The sequence below is a fragment of the Corylus avellana genome, chromosome 4 (genome assembly GCF_965113065.1).
Source record: "Corylus avellana chromosome 4, dhCorAvel1.hap1.2, whole genome shotgun sequence".
In the NCBI taxonomy this organism is placed as follows: Eukaryota; Viridiplantae; Streptophyta; class Magnoliopsida; order Fagales; family Betulaceae; genus Corylus; species Corylus avellana.
Window position 1 is genome coordinate 30,954,838 of NC_142493.1, and position 17,722 is coordinate 30,972,559.

General features: G+C 35.1%; 3 protein-coding genes across 10 annotated transcripts; all 3 read right to left on the bottom strand.

Moving 5' to 3' along the window:
• Positions 1-504: 504 nt before the first annotated feature.
• On the bottom strand, positions 505-4,720 carry LOC132179850 (uncharacterized). 2 transcript variants are annotated; one of them, XM_059592643.2, is made up of 6 exons: positions 4,267-4,715; positions 4,074-4,177; positions 3,714-3,811; positions 2,016-2,221; positions 1,134-1,183; positions 505-886 (listed from the first exon to the last, which is right to left on the bottom strand). In XM_059592643.2, the coding sequence occupies exons 1-6, from the start codon at positions 4,655-4,657 to the stop codon at positions 836-838; spliced, it is 900 nt and encodes a 299-aa protein (XP_059448626.1). In that variant the 5' UTR covers positions 4,658-4,715; the 3' UTR covers positions 505-835. The 2 variants fall into 2 exon arrangements, with proteins under 2 accessions (XP_059448626.1, XP_088372262.1); XM_088516136.1 differs by lacking the exons at positions 505-886; positions 1,134-1,183; positions 2,016-2,221 and having other exon boundaries at positions 3,710-3,811; positions 4,267-4,720.
• A 2,256-nt stretch (positions 4,721-6,976) lies between these two features.
• On the bottom strand, positions 6,977-7,625 carry RGF8 (root meristem growth factor). 2 transcript variants are annotated; one of them, XM_088516144.1, is made up of 4 exons: positions 7,538-7,625; positions 7,387-7,448; positions 7,239-7,302; positions 6,977-7,149 (listed from the first exon to the last, which is right to left on the bottom strand). In XM_088516144.1, the coding sequence occupies exons 1-4, from the start codon at positions 7,623-7,625 to the stop codon at positions 6,977-6,979; spliced, it is 387 nt and encodes a 128-aa protein (XP_088372270.1). The 2 variants fall into 2 exon arrangements, with proteins under 2 accessions (XP_088372270.1, XP_059445232.2); XM_059589249.2 differs by having other exon boundaries at positions 7,387-7,451.
• Positions 7,626-8,912: 1,287 nt separating this feature from the next.
• Positions 8,913-13,975, bottom strand: LOC132178691 (18S pre-ribosomal assembly protein gar2-like protein). Of its 6 annotated transcripts, none has more exons than XM_059591195.2 (6): positions 13,556-13,975; positions 12,879-12,953; positions 11,503-11,613; positions 10,302-11,116; positions 9,231-9,862; positions 8,913-9,130 (listed from the first exon to the last, which is right to left on the bottom strand). In XM_059591195.2, exons 3-6 carry the CDS (start codon positions 11,510-11,512, stop codon positions 9,022-9,024), a joined length of 1,566 nt encoding a protein of 521 aa, XP_059447178.2. In that variant the 5' UTR covers positions 11,513-11,613; positions 12,879-12,953; positions 13,556-13,975; the 3' UTR covers positions 8,913-9,021. The 6 variants fall into 6 exon arrangements, with proteins under 6 accessions (XP_059447178.2, XP_059447181.2, XP_059447180.2 ...); XM_059591198.2 differs by having other exon boundaries at positions 10,302-11,053; positions 13,143-13,975; XM_059591197.2 differs by having other exon boundaries at positions 10,302-11,080; positions 13,143-13,975.
• Positions 13,976-17,722: the final 3,747 nt, after the last annotated feature.

A 17,722-nucleotide genomic window follows, 5' to 3' on the forward strand; every position in this document is an offset into this window, starting at 1 on the left:
ACAAGTTAAACCCTAATTTGAAATTTCAGTGCTATTATACTTTGATAGTAAAACGGTGTGTTTTATTGCAATTACAACATATTTGCATATCCTGCTATTAAATTATGATACATAACATCCCTTTATCAATATAACTATACCTTATTACCACAACCCCAAAATAGATCATTTAATTCAAAATGACACAATCAAATTAAAAATCTAAAAATATAGATCAACTTTGTTAATGTCTTTTGAAAGACATTTTTTGTCATTTGTTTGAAAAAATGTTCTAACGAAGCAAAAATTGTTTGTTAACGTTTCTGTTTCAAAAAGAGAGAACAAAAAACAAAAAACAAAAATTTTAACAATATTTTCGTTTATTCTATAAGTTTACTCCATCACCTCTTTAATGATATCGTGTTACCAATGTTCCTCCCAGTATATCATCGTGTTTTTTTTTTTTTTTTTTTTCAGAAGTTGGATTTGAGTGCAATATGTTGAGAGACTTCTCTATGTCAAGACTCAAGACTACGAAAGAATATTCACTTATAGGTGAATTTCTAACATTTAAAAAACCAAACATGAATCAACGGAATCAAGTCATCTGTACAAGGCAAGTTAAGGTCAAATATGTCCGCCAACAGCCTAAAAAGGCATCATATCATAGCTTCCCACTATTTATATAGCACTAAAACACATAAATGAACACAGATAACATCTAATTCGGATTTGCCAACCATATACCCGCTGCACCTCCTAAGAAATCACCATATTAACTTCGATATCACCAGTGCCTTAGTCACATAAGCAAGTCTTGGCATTTACTTTGTATTTCCCTCCAACCGGCGGGGTTTTAATCTGTTGCTGCTGCCGTATCCTTCGTATGCTTCTCATCTTCAACATCCTGTAATTGCCCGTAACATTTCAAATAAGTTTCCAACAAATCCAAGGTAACAATTGTTTGGTGCAGGCTAATAGTTCCATAGTTATTAGTCTAATTAGTCTTTTAATTTTTTATCAGTTTGTTGGTCAAATTAACTTGGAAGCTTTTTGTGTGATATGTGAGGAATTGAAATCAGAGATGAAGCATAAGGCACTAAATTTGAAGATGTAACAAGAGAAAAGTGAATCATGAGATCAGTAAAGCTTACTGAATTGTCAATCTTGTCAAAATCATCGTCAAAGCTCCCCTCACCATCCTCTGAAAGACCATGTAAGATAATCAAAATGTCAGTCTAGTTCATGGGTCTTTAAAAATTAAAAATGAGAAGTTGAGAGTTCATGTGTTCTTGAGTGTCCCTTTTTTGAAATGAAATTCTTATTCATAGAAAAAGTTGAGCTCGAAATGCAACAAATTGTCCACAACTCACAAGTTAAATAATTTAGATTGCATATCTTGCACACAGATTGTCAATAACCTCACCGAGATAAACAACTAGCCATGCTTCAAAGTTAAAGACCTAAGCTATGTAAATGATAAGTACGTAATCTGGAGTTCCTGGTGTCCAAAACAATAGAATGATCTTCTTGTAATTTATTCAAATTTTAAATGTATCCATCATCTATTTTTTTAATAATTCAAAAAATTAAGGACTAGAGGATTTAAACAAAAGTGCTGATCCTATCCAACAACATAGTCATTGCTATTGTGCTGCCGCAATGTTCTTTAAATGCTTTATAGAAAACAGCAGACCGAAATACCAGCTTATTCCCCTACTCAAATACTTCTTTTGACAATCAATACCACTTTCCAAAGGTCAATTCTGTCACTTGAAGGACAATTTACCAAATGGAAGACCATAAAACATTTGAAATTAGTGACTTGTGTGGATGCACTGTGCCAAGCCATGAACAATTGGGAGATATGCACAATGTGTTAACAATGCACATTCAGATGCCATGCAAAATTATGCTGCAGTTTATACTATGTTTTGAAGATTGCATATAGTAAACCGTGTCATATAAAGATGCATGGATATATTAAATTGCAATGAGGCTGTTGAACATGACCACATGTCAAAAATGTTATATACCTTGACCTCCATCACTATCTTCAAGATCTCCCAAAAGAAACGTATCCAAGTCCTGCTCAGCTGATGATGAATTGGAACCTTTACCCTTTAGGTTCTTCCCCGCCCCTTCTGCTTTCTCTTCTCCTCCGGAAGTTTGCTCCACTTTATCATCCTTTATGTTTTCTGCTGCTTTGAGCTTAACCTCCTCCATGTATTGCTTCTCATACCTGATCGTTAGTTTGTAACCATTGTAAGAAAGGATGTTAATTCTAACTAGTCCAAATTATAACAAAATTACAAAAAAGGAAAACAAAGAAAGAACCACCCATGCCACCATGTTCATCACTAAACAATAAATCAGTAGTAGCTACTTCCTATATAGCACCAAAATAAAGTATCTTCCCATCAAAACCAAGCTCGCTGGCTCATGATAGGCTATAATAAAGGAAAATAGGAAAATCAGAGAAAGAATTAAAAAGTAGATTTGACTCATTTTAGTACATTGTAATATAGTAAAATAAACAGTAAAATTTCACATATTTACGTTGCATACTAAAAATTTTAAGTGCAGCATCTGAAAGTAGCACATACTCTTGTACTTATAACAGAAACTGCTTATGTAACAAACCAAGCATTAGTAATATCATTTTAAAGGCACTAAGATACAAATACCAGCATATCTATCAAAAGACATTCAACTAGGCGGTATATCTAACTAAATATCTGACAACATGCACATGCTGATACAACCACCAACACATCGAATACAGAATTACCTGTACTTTTTTACAGTTGATAGCTCTGTGACTTAAGCATCAATTTACAAATTAGGGAGAATACTTGCTTCACATTATATTTTTGAGTTTACCTTCAAATACATATTTCTTTATAACAATTCAACATTGTTATCCATTCCTTTTTACGGTAGAAAAAAAAAATTAAGAATTAGTTTTGCAACACCTTCTACCAGATCGCATGGGGCATCATCAAAAATGATTATATTTGAAGTACCTACTTTTCTTTTCCAAGTTCACTTATTTGCTGCTTCTTTACCAATTTTTTTTTTTCAAATGACGATATAAAATTCAATTTAAATATGATGGTGCCATTCATGTCATATAGGTGATATCAAACACAATTGCCTTTTTATTTTGGTTTGGTAATTCAGAACAATTAGTCATAAAGGGAGAAATTAACACACTTTCGGAAGCTTAGGGGGAGGGGAACAGAGCGTCAATTAGAATTCAGGGGAGAATTGACACAAGGAGCAAAGTTTGGGATGATTATGTAAAAACTGTTTTTGCTTATTATAAATTTGTGAGGTAGATATCATGTTTAAGATTACTGATTTTACTTCTATCATAACTCAGTTACCGAAAATTGAATATAGTATGTGGGAGAAGCTCCCATAGTAGAATTCCATTGTGTTTTGATTTATCCCATGTACCTTTCTTTCTTATTCTGAGCTACTCCTTGCACCTTTCATTAGCATGACAAACTGTCTTGCCTTTTCCTTATAAAAAAAAGCAATAATTATTTTATTTTATTTTATTTAAAGTTATAGTATATTAAGAATCTTCCGCAGGTTTACATTATCTTACCATCAAGATATTCAAAATGTAATTTGGGATCGCAATAGAGCTCAATCCAACAAACAAAATATTGTGGAAATCCATCAATAAAAGCAGAAGTGCTTCACTCAAATAAACTAATACTTACGGAGCCACATGGCTGCTCACAAGAGTGAAATATATTCTCCAGAATCTTCTTTCTTTCATAACACGCGGGCACAATTCATATCTTAATCTTGAAATTTCCTGTAAAAGAAAACTTATTCAAACAGTTAAAATAGATATCATCTCCTCGTCAACACAAAATACGGTGCTAAATAATTACAGGGCAATGCGTATCTCTTCGTCAAAACATCTAAATAACACTTATAATGGTTTCCCTATCTTCTTCGTCAATTGTCAGCCAGCCCTTGACAAGCTAGATCAGCATTGGAAAACCGTAGAAGAGAACGTGCACGAAAATGTTTACGTACTAGATGAGAACCCAATTCTGAAGCAAAGAATTTACCTTAACGGAGGTGAGAACCATGGTGGCATGCTTCTCCTGCCACTCCGTCAGATCCTTCCGCACGTTCGACCCCGTCGTAGCCACATCTGACGCCTCTGCTTCGTCTGCATTTTTTGACCGTCAATTGAGAAGGAAAAAAAAAAGATCCAAAGGAAAAGAAACGTCCAAAATCCAAATGGCATTCACAAATTACCGTGGACTGGAAAGTTCTGGAATGTAGTAGAAGTGAGTCCCTTAACGAATTCTCGCAGATCGTCGGTGACTCCGAACTTGCGGAGCTCCGAGGGGGAGTAGGAAGCGGAGGCGGAGGCGGAGGAATTGGCGAGGGAGAGCGAGGAGAGCTGAGAAGGGATGATGATATCGGGGAGAGAGAGGGAGAGGGACTTGATCTGGATCTGGTCAGCCTGCTTGAGCGCCGCGGTTTTGATCTGATCAGCCTTCTTGGAGGCCTCGGCGGCCAGCTCCTTCGATTTCTTGGTGGTTTCCGTGACCAAGTCGGAAATGGTGACGGAGTTCGTGAGGGTCTGGGATCTCTTCGCCGCTTCTTCTGCGAAGCTCTTCGCCCTCTTCCATATGTCTTCCATGGCTCTTCCCTCCGGTTTGTGTTTCTCAATCTGTCAGATTCTTTTCTTCCAGCTTGGAGAGACCGAGTAAGTCAATGAGAAACTGCTCTACGACGGCGTTTCGTGTTGTCAAAGTCGAAGAGGTCTTCTTTCGTCGGTTTCACTTCCGAGAACGCACCGTTTTGGTCCTCAAGTCTTAATTCGAACGCTATTTCCTCCTTTTTGCTCAATCCTAGCTGTAATGTCAACTATTTATTCCTCAATTAATTAATCCCTAATTTGCTATCGTAAGCAATTAATCCTTTTCAATTTCATCCTTTACTAATGAAAAGTAGGACCTTATTTTTTCGCATAACATTTCAAACTCATAACAGCATTCACAATGGATTAACCAAATAATACTTTTATCTAAATGTTTATGGAGATTTGTAAAAAAATTCAAAATTAGATTAGCAAAAAAAAAAAGATACAAAATCAATATTTTATTGGATTAGCTAAAAAAAAATGATACATGTAGTGGCATTATTTATGGGAGCTATTTTATTTCTCTCTTCACATCTTTCTTTTCCCAAAATTTTATCCTACTATTTCTCTCTACATCTCTTTGTTTTTTTTTTCAAAAAGTTGAAAAATATGATCTTTAGGAAAAATATAATCCTTATAAAAAAAAATGTAAATATTTAAATAATATAGATTAAAATATAGCTAATCGGATTTTGGACGCCTTTAAAAATTTGTTAGCTAAACAAGATAAAGTAAGTTTTTATGGGCTATTTTGCATACAAATTTGACTACTCCATTAATGTGAGTGTCCTAACTAAAATCAATTGTTTCTAATACTAGGTATAACATATAAAAATTATCAGAGATGGTGATTCAATGACCCAAATAAATTTTCAAGTGGTCAAGACATGTATTAGAGCGTGAGTTTGAATCTCCACAACGAAAAATCCCCACATATATCTAATTAATATCAGCCACCTTGAATTTCTATTAATGTTTTAGCGGGTCGTGCCTTAGTTTGTAATTTTTTAAGATTTTAAGCATGCTACATCACATGTTTTTTCCTAAACCCCCATAGCATGTCAAATGGCATCCACTCTTTTCTCTTTTCTTTTTTTTTCTTTTTTTTCTTTTTTTTTTTTCTTTTTTTCTTCTGAGGTCTTTTACCCTTTCTTGATTTTTTGAGGAATTTAATAAAAAAACAAAAAAACCTTTTTTATGGGCTTATAAATTAGCATAATACTCTTCAACTTTTAGCTTTCCGCCGTGACCATGGCTAATATAAGTCGTGCATATTGAGAACAATAATATTGTTTTCAACACAAAATACATAAAATTATTCAAATTAATAAAGAGTTTCACCTATCATCTCTCATAGCACATGGACGTATTTTCTGTATATTTTATAATTAGGTTGATATCAAATATTTTTTTATAAGTTAATTGTAATTAAATATTGGGATTGTAATCAAATCAAGGGGAATTGATTACTATATTTATATTTACGAAATACGCTATATATAAATAGGGACTTTTGTATTATAGACAAAGAAAATTAATAAACACAATGTAATCTTTAGAAGTTATTCCAAGTAGTGGACGTAAATGTCTAACATCAAACCACCTGTAAATTCGGTGTCATTTTCTATGTTGCTTTCATGCACTCTTATTCTCACATCATCATTATTTCAACGAATCAAAATTCCAAAAATCAAAATCTCCTCCGCTCAACAAAGAGACCACATCATGATACACAGTAATTAACCCAGCACGAGATGAAGTTAATTACTGGATAAGAGTACATAGTAATTAACCAGGAGTCCATGATTAAGTAATTGGCATGCTCATATACATATATAAAATTTAAAAGGTGTTCCTTGATTGCAACAACAGCCCCATCAATGGAAAATTGCATAAATATGGCAGGCAAATGCATGCACGTCGTGACAACATAGGGGTTTAACGAGGTTGATGGTCTCCCACTTCATCACATAACAAAAATTGTTTACTATAATCAAGGATGTTAATTTTGGTTTCCACCTAATACAAAAGGCATGCATGCACATGGTTCGTATAACTTGGACGACCGTGTTGAATCTAATGTTGACCATACTAAAAAAAGAAAGAAAGTACAAATTCATAGGACAAAGAGAACCCTAAACGACGCTCCAGTAGGGTCCTTTGTTTTGAACATGTCCTAGGGTCTTGCTCCGCAATGTCAGCTACAATGCATATAGAAGAAGTGACATGTTCCTCATTTCCCTAATTTATATTATTATAACATTTCTTGTATCAAAAACAGGATTAATGAAATTAATCCAATTCAACACGTACGTTTCATGGACCCACCGGCATGGACTTGTTATGTACAGGACGTCGTCTTCTTACTTGGGAATAATCCATCGTATAAAACTCTGACGTGTCCGCCCCCTCATCAATCCATTCTTGCCACGTCGACCCTTTGCTTCCATGCACCACAACCTGCTCTTTGTCGACCTTCGACGACTTACCTGGAACATGTCACAAAGATTAAAGGAAGGGCCACAGAGATTTGGTATTTAAGGAAAAACTCAACCAGTTATATATGTAGAGAGAGAACCTGCAACATGTTCCTTATAATGTCTGTCGTATGAGTGGAAATCTTGACCTCCATATCCTTTAACCTGTACGTTTTAAGGAAAAGAAGAGAAAAATGAAGTTAAGAAATAAAGAGATGTTTAAAGGTTTTATGAAGATTAGATTCTTACAGTTATCTCAAAGAGTTTGAGCTTCCTTGGCAGTGCAGGGAGAGAATGCTGGAGTTCATTGCCTGCTTGTAATTAATGCAAAAGTAATGAGATTATAATCATGAGAGAGAGAGAGAGAGAGAGAGAGAGAGAGAGAGAGAGAGAGATTTACCCCTTTGCACATGAATTTGCAGAGAAGCAGATGGTGTTAGCAAAGCCAAAAGCACAACACAGAGCGTAGTCATAACTAATGGCTCCATTACTTACTATACTAGGAGTCTTTCGTGGAAGACTTGTTTTTATGTAACCAAATGAGGAAATGGGTTTGATTTATATCCACCAAGGGAGGAAAGGAAACCCACGAGAGAGAGAGAGAGAGAGAGAGAGACAAGAGTACACAAAGCTCAAAATGGAGAGTTCCAAAACAACAAGTAGTAGCTATACATGGAAAGTAATGTCATTGTCATCCCTTTTTAGAAGCATTCAAGCCCTCGGGGTTGCTAATTAATTTTATCAGCTAATACTGTGGGGCCCCAGTTTCTATCATGCTAATTTTTTATGTTAACAACGAAAACAGCTCAATCTTTCTTTGCCCAAGTGGAGAAAATGTTTTCATGGTGATGATGTGCTTCAAAATGATCATACCCGTTACTTTTCATATCCCAAAGGAAGCCCTTTACTTTTCATATCCCAAAGGAGGCAGGGCAGTTCATGTATATTGATTCATTCAAATATTTGGTGTGGTTCCTAGAATTACTCGTACTAAGAATTATAAAAGTTAAAAAAATATGTTAAAGTATATAAAAGTTAAAGAATCCCAAACTCTAAAATATCTATAAAAATATTAGCTTATATATTAGTCTTTTCGTGTGCCACCGTTATTAAATCACGAGAAATAGTCAAAATTCCTTCAACTTAAATATTTAAGAGAATAATGCGTTGATTCCTCCCCTTGTTTTCCTCATCCTACGTAAATATTGTTTGACGAAAAAAGAAAACTTATATCACTGGTCCCTTCAATGAATTAATGGGCTTCTAATTAATGTTGATTATATTGAATCCCTTTAAAATTATTTGTAAAATTGTAGTAATTAGTTCATACTGAAACAAAATCTTTATGGGCACAAAAATCTTTTTTCTTTTTTGGTTTCTTTTGTTAAGGATTCAAGTCCTTTATGGTTAACAAAATCTCTGCTTTACGTCCCATAAATTTAAGATTTTGTGAGAATCCAGACGCCATGCCGTGAACATCTAAAAGGATTGTGCCAATTGGCCCTGTTACAAAATGATATGATGATAAATTCTGATAACCCAACACAGTGTTCTCAATAGGGAGGCCTTCCACAGAACATCTATGGAACATATACTATATTTACAGATTAAAAAGTCGATCAATGAATTAATGGCAGTGATTATGAGGTCAATTTTTCTGTGATGAGAAAAGGTTAATTTCTTAGAGAGAAAATTAGAAGATACTTATTACATGTCAACTTGCAGGCATGAAGCCATACTCAAAGCATGACACTAAAAATCTACTGCACAAGAGAAACCACAACAAGAAGAGGATGTATATATATTTATCATACTCAATAAAATAAAATTCTTGTTCATGTATAAATCAGATTCTAACTAAACCTAGGATAGAAAAAGAAACAATCAGAATCTACAGCAAAGAAGGCTCTGCCCCCAATTTCTACACTTCCGGAAATGCCTCCGTTCAGCTTTTGCCATTCTAACTGGACTGCTATTCCATTCAGACTGTAATCTGTTGACATGGTAAGCAATATGAATGTGTTAGTAATAAATTGGAATAGAGAGATAATAAATAACGAGAGAGATATATAAGAAGTATTAGTGTTGATTACATGGGAAAGGCAAAGGAACGCGTGCTGGTTGTGCTGCTATCTGATCGAAGAGAGACACTGCCAGAATAAGCTACTTGCCCGGAGTAATTTATAAGACTTCCTAAAGGACGACCTACTGCAGAGAAACTTTCCTCTCCGTGACCTACTGCAGAAAAACTCGTTTCTCCCTGACCGCGTTGAAGTTGCCTTGAAACTGTATGAGCATCAGGAATGCCCTCTTCAAGCTTTGATGTAATTTGAGTTTCAAGACATTCACTGTCACCGATTGCAAGACGCTCCTCTCTGCTGCTAGCTGCGGGTGCTAAAGAGTCAAAATCAAAGGTGATGCTTCCGTTTTCAACCTTGCTATTGTAAACTAACTCATTCACAGGACTGCCATTGCCTGATTCCCCAGATGAAGAAACGTGAGTAGGGCTTGCCAACATTTCATCCTCACTGTTATTTTTTGATTCTTCAGCTGAAGAAACCAAAGCAGGGGTTGCCAACATTGGATCCCCAGTGCAAATTTTTGGTTCTTTAGTTGCATAAACCAATGTTGTGTTTGCCAACATTGAATCCCCACTGCTATCGTTTGATTCTTCTGCAGCAGAAACCAAAGCAGGGCTTGCCAAGATTGCTTTTTCAGTAGAGACCTGCATTTAAACAATTACAATTTACATTGCATCCTCAAATGCCAACCTCTCTCTCAAGCATAAACTTAGGGTTTAGGGTCGAGAGACTTCCAGTGCTAGCTGTCCTGCTATGCCATCAGTAACATCAACAATTTATACTGTCATCACTGGAGACTGAATATCACAGCTCCAACTGATCAAATTCTAGTCATTAAAAATCACCCTTTTTTTTTCTCCTTTTTGTTCTCAGAGAAGAGTAAAGGCAAATTCTATGTAAATAGTCTCATGCAAGCAGTGTGGTTGCCAGTTCAAAAACAAACTTAGATTAAAAGGAAACATTTTCACCAACCCATCAAATGAAGAACACTCCAAAGTGGATCTCATGCAAAGTTAAAAATCAAGCTATTATTACAGGTTGTTTTGATATATTACACAATAATTTTGGCTAAGAGAAGCAAACCTGAAAGGGTTGTTGTTCAACGTTATTGCTGTCATTGTTTGAAGACTTGAAGTGGGAAGTATATGTGCCCATATCTAGCACTGGAAGTTTATTTCCGGGCAAAAAAATCTCTTCAGAGAAATTAGTTGCAATACTATCAGTGGCACCTTCCCTTGTCTGCATTAAATCCTTCGAATCACATTGATTAGCAGAATCCTTGTTAGAATTTTTTGCTGAAATCTGTAATCCATCTGGAGTGGACATCTTAATATCTTCTTTTTCTTTCACGGATTCTTTGGTTTGATCCTTCTCAAGAGGCAGATCAATACAAACAGTTTTCTCATCTGAACCACTCTCAAACAGTATCTTCTCCTGAGAAGGCACTCCTTCATCAATGCAGATGTCTTTGACAACATGGTAAATACTCTCTTTGTAGCAAACTGTCAATTCTGGCAGTTCACACTCCTTAACACCTTTGTCCATAACAAAATCTGAGTCCTCATCAAATGATCCTGTTTTTCTGGAAGAATAAGTACGTGATGCAACAATGTCTCTGACCTCATCTTTGTTTTCATTTTTTAAATCATCCATGCCCATAGAACAGTCAAATTCTATAGCAGTCCAACCATCTCCGTCATTTATGGCATATGGTAGGCGTAGTGCATCTTTCTCAGTGTGCTTTAAGTTTTCCTTCATGATCAGGTTTCCCGACTTTGTGTCAGAGTCCAGAGCATTGTCATTGTATTCAAAAGGTCGGGGCTTATGGCCAAGAGCTGAATGGCAAAACACTTGTTCACTATCTGCAACTACATTAAAATTTGGAATGCCAGTGAAAACTGAAACCGGGGAAGATAGAACATTCAGGGTCTGTATCATGTTGAAGAACTTAAGAGTACATAAAAACATGAATTCCGTGAAAGTTAGGAGTTTGAAAATATAGTTTTTTAGATTAAACATTTAAAAGGCATGTCAACTAACAATAAACCCATCTCCAAGAAGTCAAATTATCATATGAACACTCCATTCTCAACGAAGATTAGTTTGAGTATACAAAATGTCATACATCAAACTTGTTTAGGCTACCCAGATGCTCATACATTCTACAGTCTCCCAACTTTTACAACGTAGGACTGCTAATTGTAAGGCGGAGAAAAGAAGAAAGAATGCACCAGATGCAGGAGTTAAATAAAAGAATATAATTAAAGAGGAAGACTGTTATTACCAAATTTCATCGTTTACATGGACTGGGAAAGATGGGAGAAATTTCCGGAGCAACTGTATTTGATATTTCACACCTACAACAATTCTGGTAGATGCAAGCAACTAAACGACCCTGCCCATCAAAATGCAAGACAACTTAGGTAAAATAGCCTTATTTTGAAACTAATAGAACAGAAAGATGTTCTAGTACAGAGGAGCAACAATACCTAACTGGCTCACTGCAATGAAAGAAACCATAAGCACATATTATATTTATATACTCTAATTCAACAGATTTTAATGGTCCCATTAACTGAAAAGAAGTGCAAGTCCTAATGATACAACAGAACAGATAAAATCAAAAATGTAAAACATTGGTCGGCAACAGAACAGTAATGAAAACATCCCACTTCTAGAACTTCTCGTGGCAAAAAAAAAAAAAAAAAAAGGATAAATGTTACTCTCACATTACTGAAAGTGACACGTTGCACAATGTTGGACATAAACACCAACCCAAAACCTTTAGATATAACAAACTATTTCAATTAACTTAAAGGAGAAATTACAGGTTCCTATCAAAAGGTTCCTATCATTGTTTTCGCTATAACTAAACAATATTATCTATTAATAGCCAATTTTCAATTGAGCAGTCATCATGTTAAAACTAAACGAAAAAAGACACAGGCAACTTGCTGAGTTTTCGACCAGAGCAACATCAAACAATATTAAATTAAATTAAATGCAAAGCAAGGCTCAATGGAACTTCTATTTTGATTCACAGAAACAAACACGTCTCCATTAAATTGCAGCAAGAACAGGGTTATACAGTATAAGCCTATAAGGCACAAGTAGATATCTCCATGGCAGAAAAAGTTTCGGTTAACCGGGTGGGTTTTTATTTTTTATTTTTTATTTTTTAAAGGAAAAAATATATATATATTTTCGTATATAAGAAAGAAGAACAACTTTCGGCTGATTGTGTGGACTCATCTTGAGCCCATTCTCAATAATACTAGAAGACAAGGAAAAAAGTAGGAACTTTTAGAAAGCTTCCATAAACTTTCAACAGCAAAATTATAACCCAAACATTTTTTTTTAAATAAAACATTTTTAAATAAGTACTTTTACGAAATTCCCACCGTCTTTTTGTGTGATGGCTCTGATTAGATCCAAGCCAATTACAATAAAGAAAACCAGAATAGATATCCAAAAGCTAACAGAGAAAATCCCAGATGGATCTTACTTCAATCTAATGCGAAAAATCAGTAAAAACCAAAATAACAGAATGTCACAGATCTGAATCGGATCCCACCAAATAAACAGGACCCAAAAGAATTCAAAAGAAAACGAACAAACAAATAGAAACAAAGGAACTGAAAAGAAGAAGAAATGTAATACCTGTAAGATCAGCTCAAGAAGGAACCAACCCTTTCTCTGTCTCACACCACAGCAGACAATCCCCTCCAACTCTCACTGCACCCAGAAATTAAACAGTTCAAAAATCGGAAAACTAGTAAAAAAATACAACTAAGCCAACAAATCAGGAAAATAAAAGAAAGTAAAAAAAAAAAAAGAAAAAAAAAAAGGGAACTTTGTGTTGTGAGAACTGAATCATTCTCTCTCGGATCGTGAACAGGCACAGGCACAGAGGGGAGAGCAAACCTTATGTGGTAGAGAATCAGAGAGAGAGAAAGGCCCTCAGGGGTTTAATTAAAGTGATAGTAATAAAAGAGAATCAATCAAAGCCCAAGCCGGCGTGAAGATGAAGGGGATGAAAGAGCTCCACGCCTGTAGCAAACGGAGGTTTAGAGAAAGAGAGAGAAGAGGGAGGGGCAAAGGTGTAACAAATATTCATTTATATATTTGCCCTTATCTGGAAAAGCATAATAAAGGTCAACTGGAAGGAGGGTAGCAGTTAATACCATTAAATACAGAGAAAGAGAAAGAGAAAGAGATGGAAGAGCAAGAAACAGCCAACTAATTAATAGCCTGAGTTATGTCATTTAATTTCGCACCCTTTCACTCACTCCCTTTTTTACAATCTTCCCAGTTCCCACAATTTTGCTTACACTCACCTCTGCCCATGAACTTCCCCGGAAAATCATATTCTCCCCACGGAAAAAGGAAAACACTTTCCGCAACGCCAAACACCAAGCTTTCGCGATATACCAGAAGCCCTTTTTAAGTAAAGTAGAGGCTTTGACCCTCTCCTTATTTAAGCCGAAATTCCTTTTCCAACTGGCATTGATGCGGTGAATCTGAGCTCCTTTGTTGGAAAGTCAAACCGTGCTTGACATCGTCGGAGGAGACTTTTTTATTTGTTTGTTTCTATGTTTGGTTCGCCGGAGAAAGAGAATTATGGCGTATCTGCTAGTCTCCTGGGTGTGTGATGCTGCCGTGTCAGATTCTGAAGATCCCAGAGCAGTCCATGGGCGATCTGTGATTCTTTCGAGCTGGCTCTCTCTCTCTCTCTCTCTCTGTCTGAGGTGCTTTGTATTATAAAATAATATTTCAGGATCTCTGCTTCTGTTTTTACCTTTTTTATATATTTCAACGGGTCCCCACCTTTTGAAGACACACGGTGCCTTTACTCCAGACGTTGTGAGCACGAAATGATCACCGTTGGATTTTAATAATACATGGATGGTCTTCGTTAAATTTTTTTTTTTTTTTCTCAATTTTAATTTAAACATCTAAGATAATTATATATTTCCTAATTTATCTCATATTTAAATATTTCCACCTATTGAAAGAAATTTGAATCTATTAGAACATATATCTTACATTAATAATAAATCAACTTTATACCATATTATAGACTGTTTTGTTAAAAAATAAAAATAATTTGATTTGATTTTGTGATAAATAAATTCCTGAGATCTCGAAATGATCCAATAACTCTTTCTGATATATGTGTCTAACAAATATAAAAAATGATAGAGAATCAAACAAATGAATTCAGAAAAATTTTCAAACTGACGTGGTAAGAGTTTTTAAATTAAAAAAAAAATGCAATTTTTTCTTCCTTGTCGGCCACTCACGGTCAGCTCCATCAGTTTAAAATTTTTTCTGAATTCATTTATTTGACTCCCTAACACTTCTCAACAAATATATCACTTTATGCAAAATCCGATCTCTCACAATGCCATTATAAAATTGTAAATATACCATCAAATAAAATTAAAAGTTGACTAAAGTGGTTGGTCATACCATAATTATGGGGTGGTTTAGCCAAAGTAGGTGGTGAACCACCCTATGGTTATGGAAGTCGTTTATCAACCCATTTATTAAATTTTGGGAATGATTTAGCTATCTTAACGGTTATGGGGTAGACGACTACTTCGGTCCAAACTATTTTTTTTTTTTTTTTAAGATAAAAATTATTTTTTTAATTTAAACCCCAAAAGTATATATATATATATATATATATTACAAAGCTCATATTAGAAAACAATACTGTTCCAGTAAAAAAAATTAATAAATTGTTAACGAAATGGTTAAATTTATTATTTGTTATTAACTAAAAGTAGTTAGAAAACGAATGATTTCGTTGTGTGGATCGAGAATTTTATCGTATGACAGGATCCAGCGAATCAACGACGCTCTTTATACTACCGAAGCGGGGCTATTGTTGGGATCAGCACCGGCGTCACATGACCTGGCGTGTGATTGGCTCACACGTGGCGGCTGGAATGTGATGGGTTGCTATTGTGCGCTGGGGGGGGGAGTGGGGGGGGGGCCCAGGGATAGCAAACCTTGGGTCTGTATTTGGTCAGGGTAGGAGGGTGACAGGCCAAAACAGCAAGTGGTCCAAATGAATGAATGAAATAAATGATGTGGTACTGTTCGGACCAACCCCGTACTATAATGTTTTTTTTTTTTATTTTTTATTTTTTATTTTTTTTTTATAAGTTCGTACTATAATGTTTTAACGTTTGGGAATTATCCCAATTAGCCGTTCCATGTTGAAAGGGTACATGAATGCGGATGTTCTAAGAATTCTAGTTTCTCAAATTATTAAATTTGATCGTCCATGTTTTTTTGGTCTTATTAAGGAAACGAAATAACTTGTTTTCTTCCCTTTTTTAAAAAGAAAAAAAATAGCACAAATGGTTTTTTTTTTTTTAAGTGATTTAATTATTTCATTTTCTTCTAAAAAAAAAAAAAAAAAAAAGCACAATTCTTTTTCCTCCAACAACAAAACAACTCACAACACTTTTTCTTCCTCATGTCAAAAAAAAAAAAAAAAATCTAAAAAATTCAAAAAAATTTCTGAAAGAGTATTATTACACTCACAGGATTTAAATTCATGTGACGGTCTAAAAATGGACAAATAAGTATAAATAGGTACTGCTCATGAGTTGTCATTGGCAGTACACCAATGGCAAAAATTTGTAGAAAGATATTTTTAAAAATCATATTATATAATATATCCCTGCATCTATCCCATCTACCACATTTAGTAACCATGGGATTTCCACTCAAATCACATTGAAAGCCTATCAACTAAACACCTTGATATCGATAGGGACAGATGCCGTATGTGATCGAAAACAAGACATACACTGATATATTTGCTGTTTAAATTGTTAGCAAATTTATTGAAAATCTAAATCTCGAACAAATAGCATTATTCATGGAATATCATTACTCGAACAAATTATTTCGATTGTATAATGCTTAATGTGACTTGAGGGTTACCTAAATGATCATATGATTTATGTCCCTTATTCTCTTCCCATATTAATTGCATACCCTCTCTTTGTATTAACTGATTAGAGAATAAATAAAGCAGCACAAATTGTAAATGGCAATTATACGAATGCCCAGATTGGCTTAAATTGAAACAAATGGATCATCAATGATCTGAAACTGATGGGTGAAATTAGAGACACAAACAACCCTTCAATGATTACACCATCTACTCCAATACTTCCAATTGGTACATTTGCCATATGATGATATTAATGCTGTTTTCATATGTCTCACCAACAAACAATCCTGAATTCTTGTACTGAAATAATTCCAACATTTAATGAGACCCCCTTTGAAAAGAGGAAGAAGAAGAAGAAGAAGAAGAAGTAGTAGTAGTAGTGGTGAAATTATGGGGTTAAGAAATATGGGCACCTGGGGTTTGGGCAAAAACAGACAAAGAGCACTTTTTGTGTTGTTAAATTTTAGATATATTTGTTTGTTTTCTTCACATTTCAATGAGCCTTGTAGGTGAGCATTAGGATTGAAGACAAAAGCAGCCAAGACACGTTCCAGCTTCAAGACAACCTCTGCCTCCCCTGATTGAGGTGACCATTGGGGGACAAAACCTGCTCCAGTTGTGCCCGTGTGTGTCTCCTGAAAAATTTGTATACATATTTTGGACTCTTGTCTCTTTTGTGATGGAGACTTGGCCCGCCCATAAGGATAGGGAGCATTGCTGTACTTCAATTTCTTTTGCTTGATGGTTTTAGATTTGGATTTTTCTGAGAGAAGATGATAATATCAGCAACCCCAGAAAAAAAAAATGTTTTCAAAATCAGATTCGTAGGATTAGACAATGCCAATGAATATGAATCGTATGATGGACTTCAGCCACTGGATTGGTGTTTGACTTCGTAACTCTAAAGGAATTTAGGGAAATGATGCACGGAAATGAGCTGTGGGTGGCATTGGCATGCATGCTCTATTGTTATCATGAATAAAGGAATGCCTTCCTTGTGAAACAATCTTTGTCAAGCCTTTGTGGTGAAGCAAGCATTCTTTTATAAAATTGCATAAAAAAGAGCATGCATTGGCACGTCATATATTTACATGTAAAACCCAACGATTATGTCATTTTGTAATATAAAAAATTGATAAATTATTTTATTTGTCTAGCATTGCTTTCAGGACATACCAAAAATCTCTCAATATGTGGTTGATGTCTCAGTGCATGTCAACAAAAGCATACCTATCTTGTCTGATTAGGTTTATTATAATACGTTATTGGTTAAATTGACATATTATCAAATGCAATGCTTGAATGGCTGGACAACAATATCTATTGGAAACATGGTCACCAAAGAATGACAACAATATTAAAAATACAAGTCAACATCCAATAGATGGAGACCACTTCATCTCACAGGTATGTGCTGGCTTTGGTCTTGTCCTTTCTTCATATTCTCTTCTCTTTTTTTCCTTCTTTTTTTTTCCAGCTGGCTGTAAATTACTTGACTTTGAGCAGAAGCTTTAGTCAGGCCTTGCAG

Excerpts from the sequence above, each read along its gene's own strand:
- LOC132179850 (XM_059592643.2), bottom strand. The coding sequence starts at position 4,657 with ATGGAAGACATATGGAAGAGGGCGAAGAGCTTCGCAGAAGAAGCGGCG. Across the intron at positions 2,222-3,713 it reads GTGAGCAGCCATGTGGCTCC|GTATGAGAAGCAATACATGG; the intron begins GTAAGTATTAGT and ends ACTAACGATCAG. Across the intron at positions 1,184-2,015 it reads AGATAGTGATGGAGGTCAAG|AGGATGGTGAGGGGAGCTTT; the intron begins GTATATAACATT and ends ATGGTCTTTCAG.
- RGF8 (XM_059589249.2), bottom strand. The coding sequence starts at position 7,625 with ATGGAGCCATTAGTTATGACTACGCTCTGTGTTGTGCTTTTGGCTTTG. Across the intron at positions 7,452-7,537 it reads GCAAATTCATGTGCAAAGGG|CAGGCAATGAACTCCAGCAT; the intron begins GTAAATCTCTCT and ends ATTAATTACAAG. Across the intron at positions 7,150-7,238 it reads TTATAAGGAACATGTTGCAG|GTAAGTCGTCGAAGGTCGAC; the intron begins GTTCTCTCTCTA and ends GACATGTTCCAG.
- LOC132178691 (XM_059591192.2), bottom strand. The coding sequence starts at position 11,237 with ATGTTTAATCTAAAAAACTATATTTTCAAACTCCTAACTTTCACGGAA. Across the intron at positions 9,863-10,301 it reads TTGAACAACAACCCTTTCAG|GTCTCTACTGAAAAAGCAAT; the intron begins GTTTGCTTCTCT and ends GTTTAAATGCAG. Across the intron at positions 9,131-9,230 it reads CGTTCCTTTGCCTTTCCCAT|ATTACAGTCTGAATGGAATA; the intron begins GTAATCAACACT and ends CCATGTCAACAG.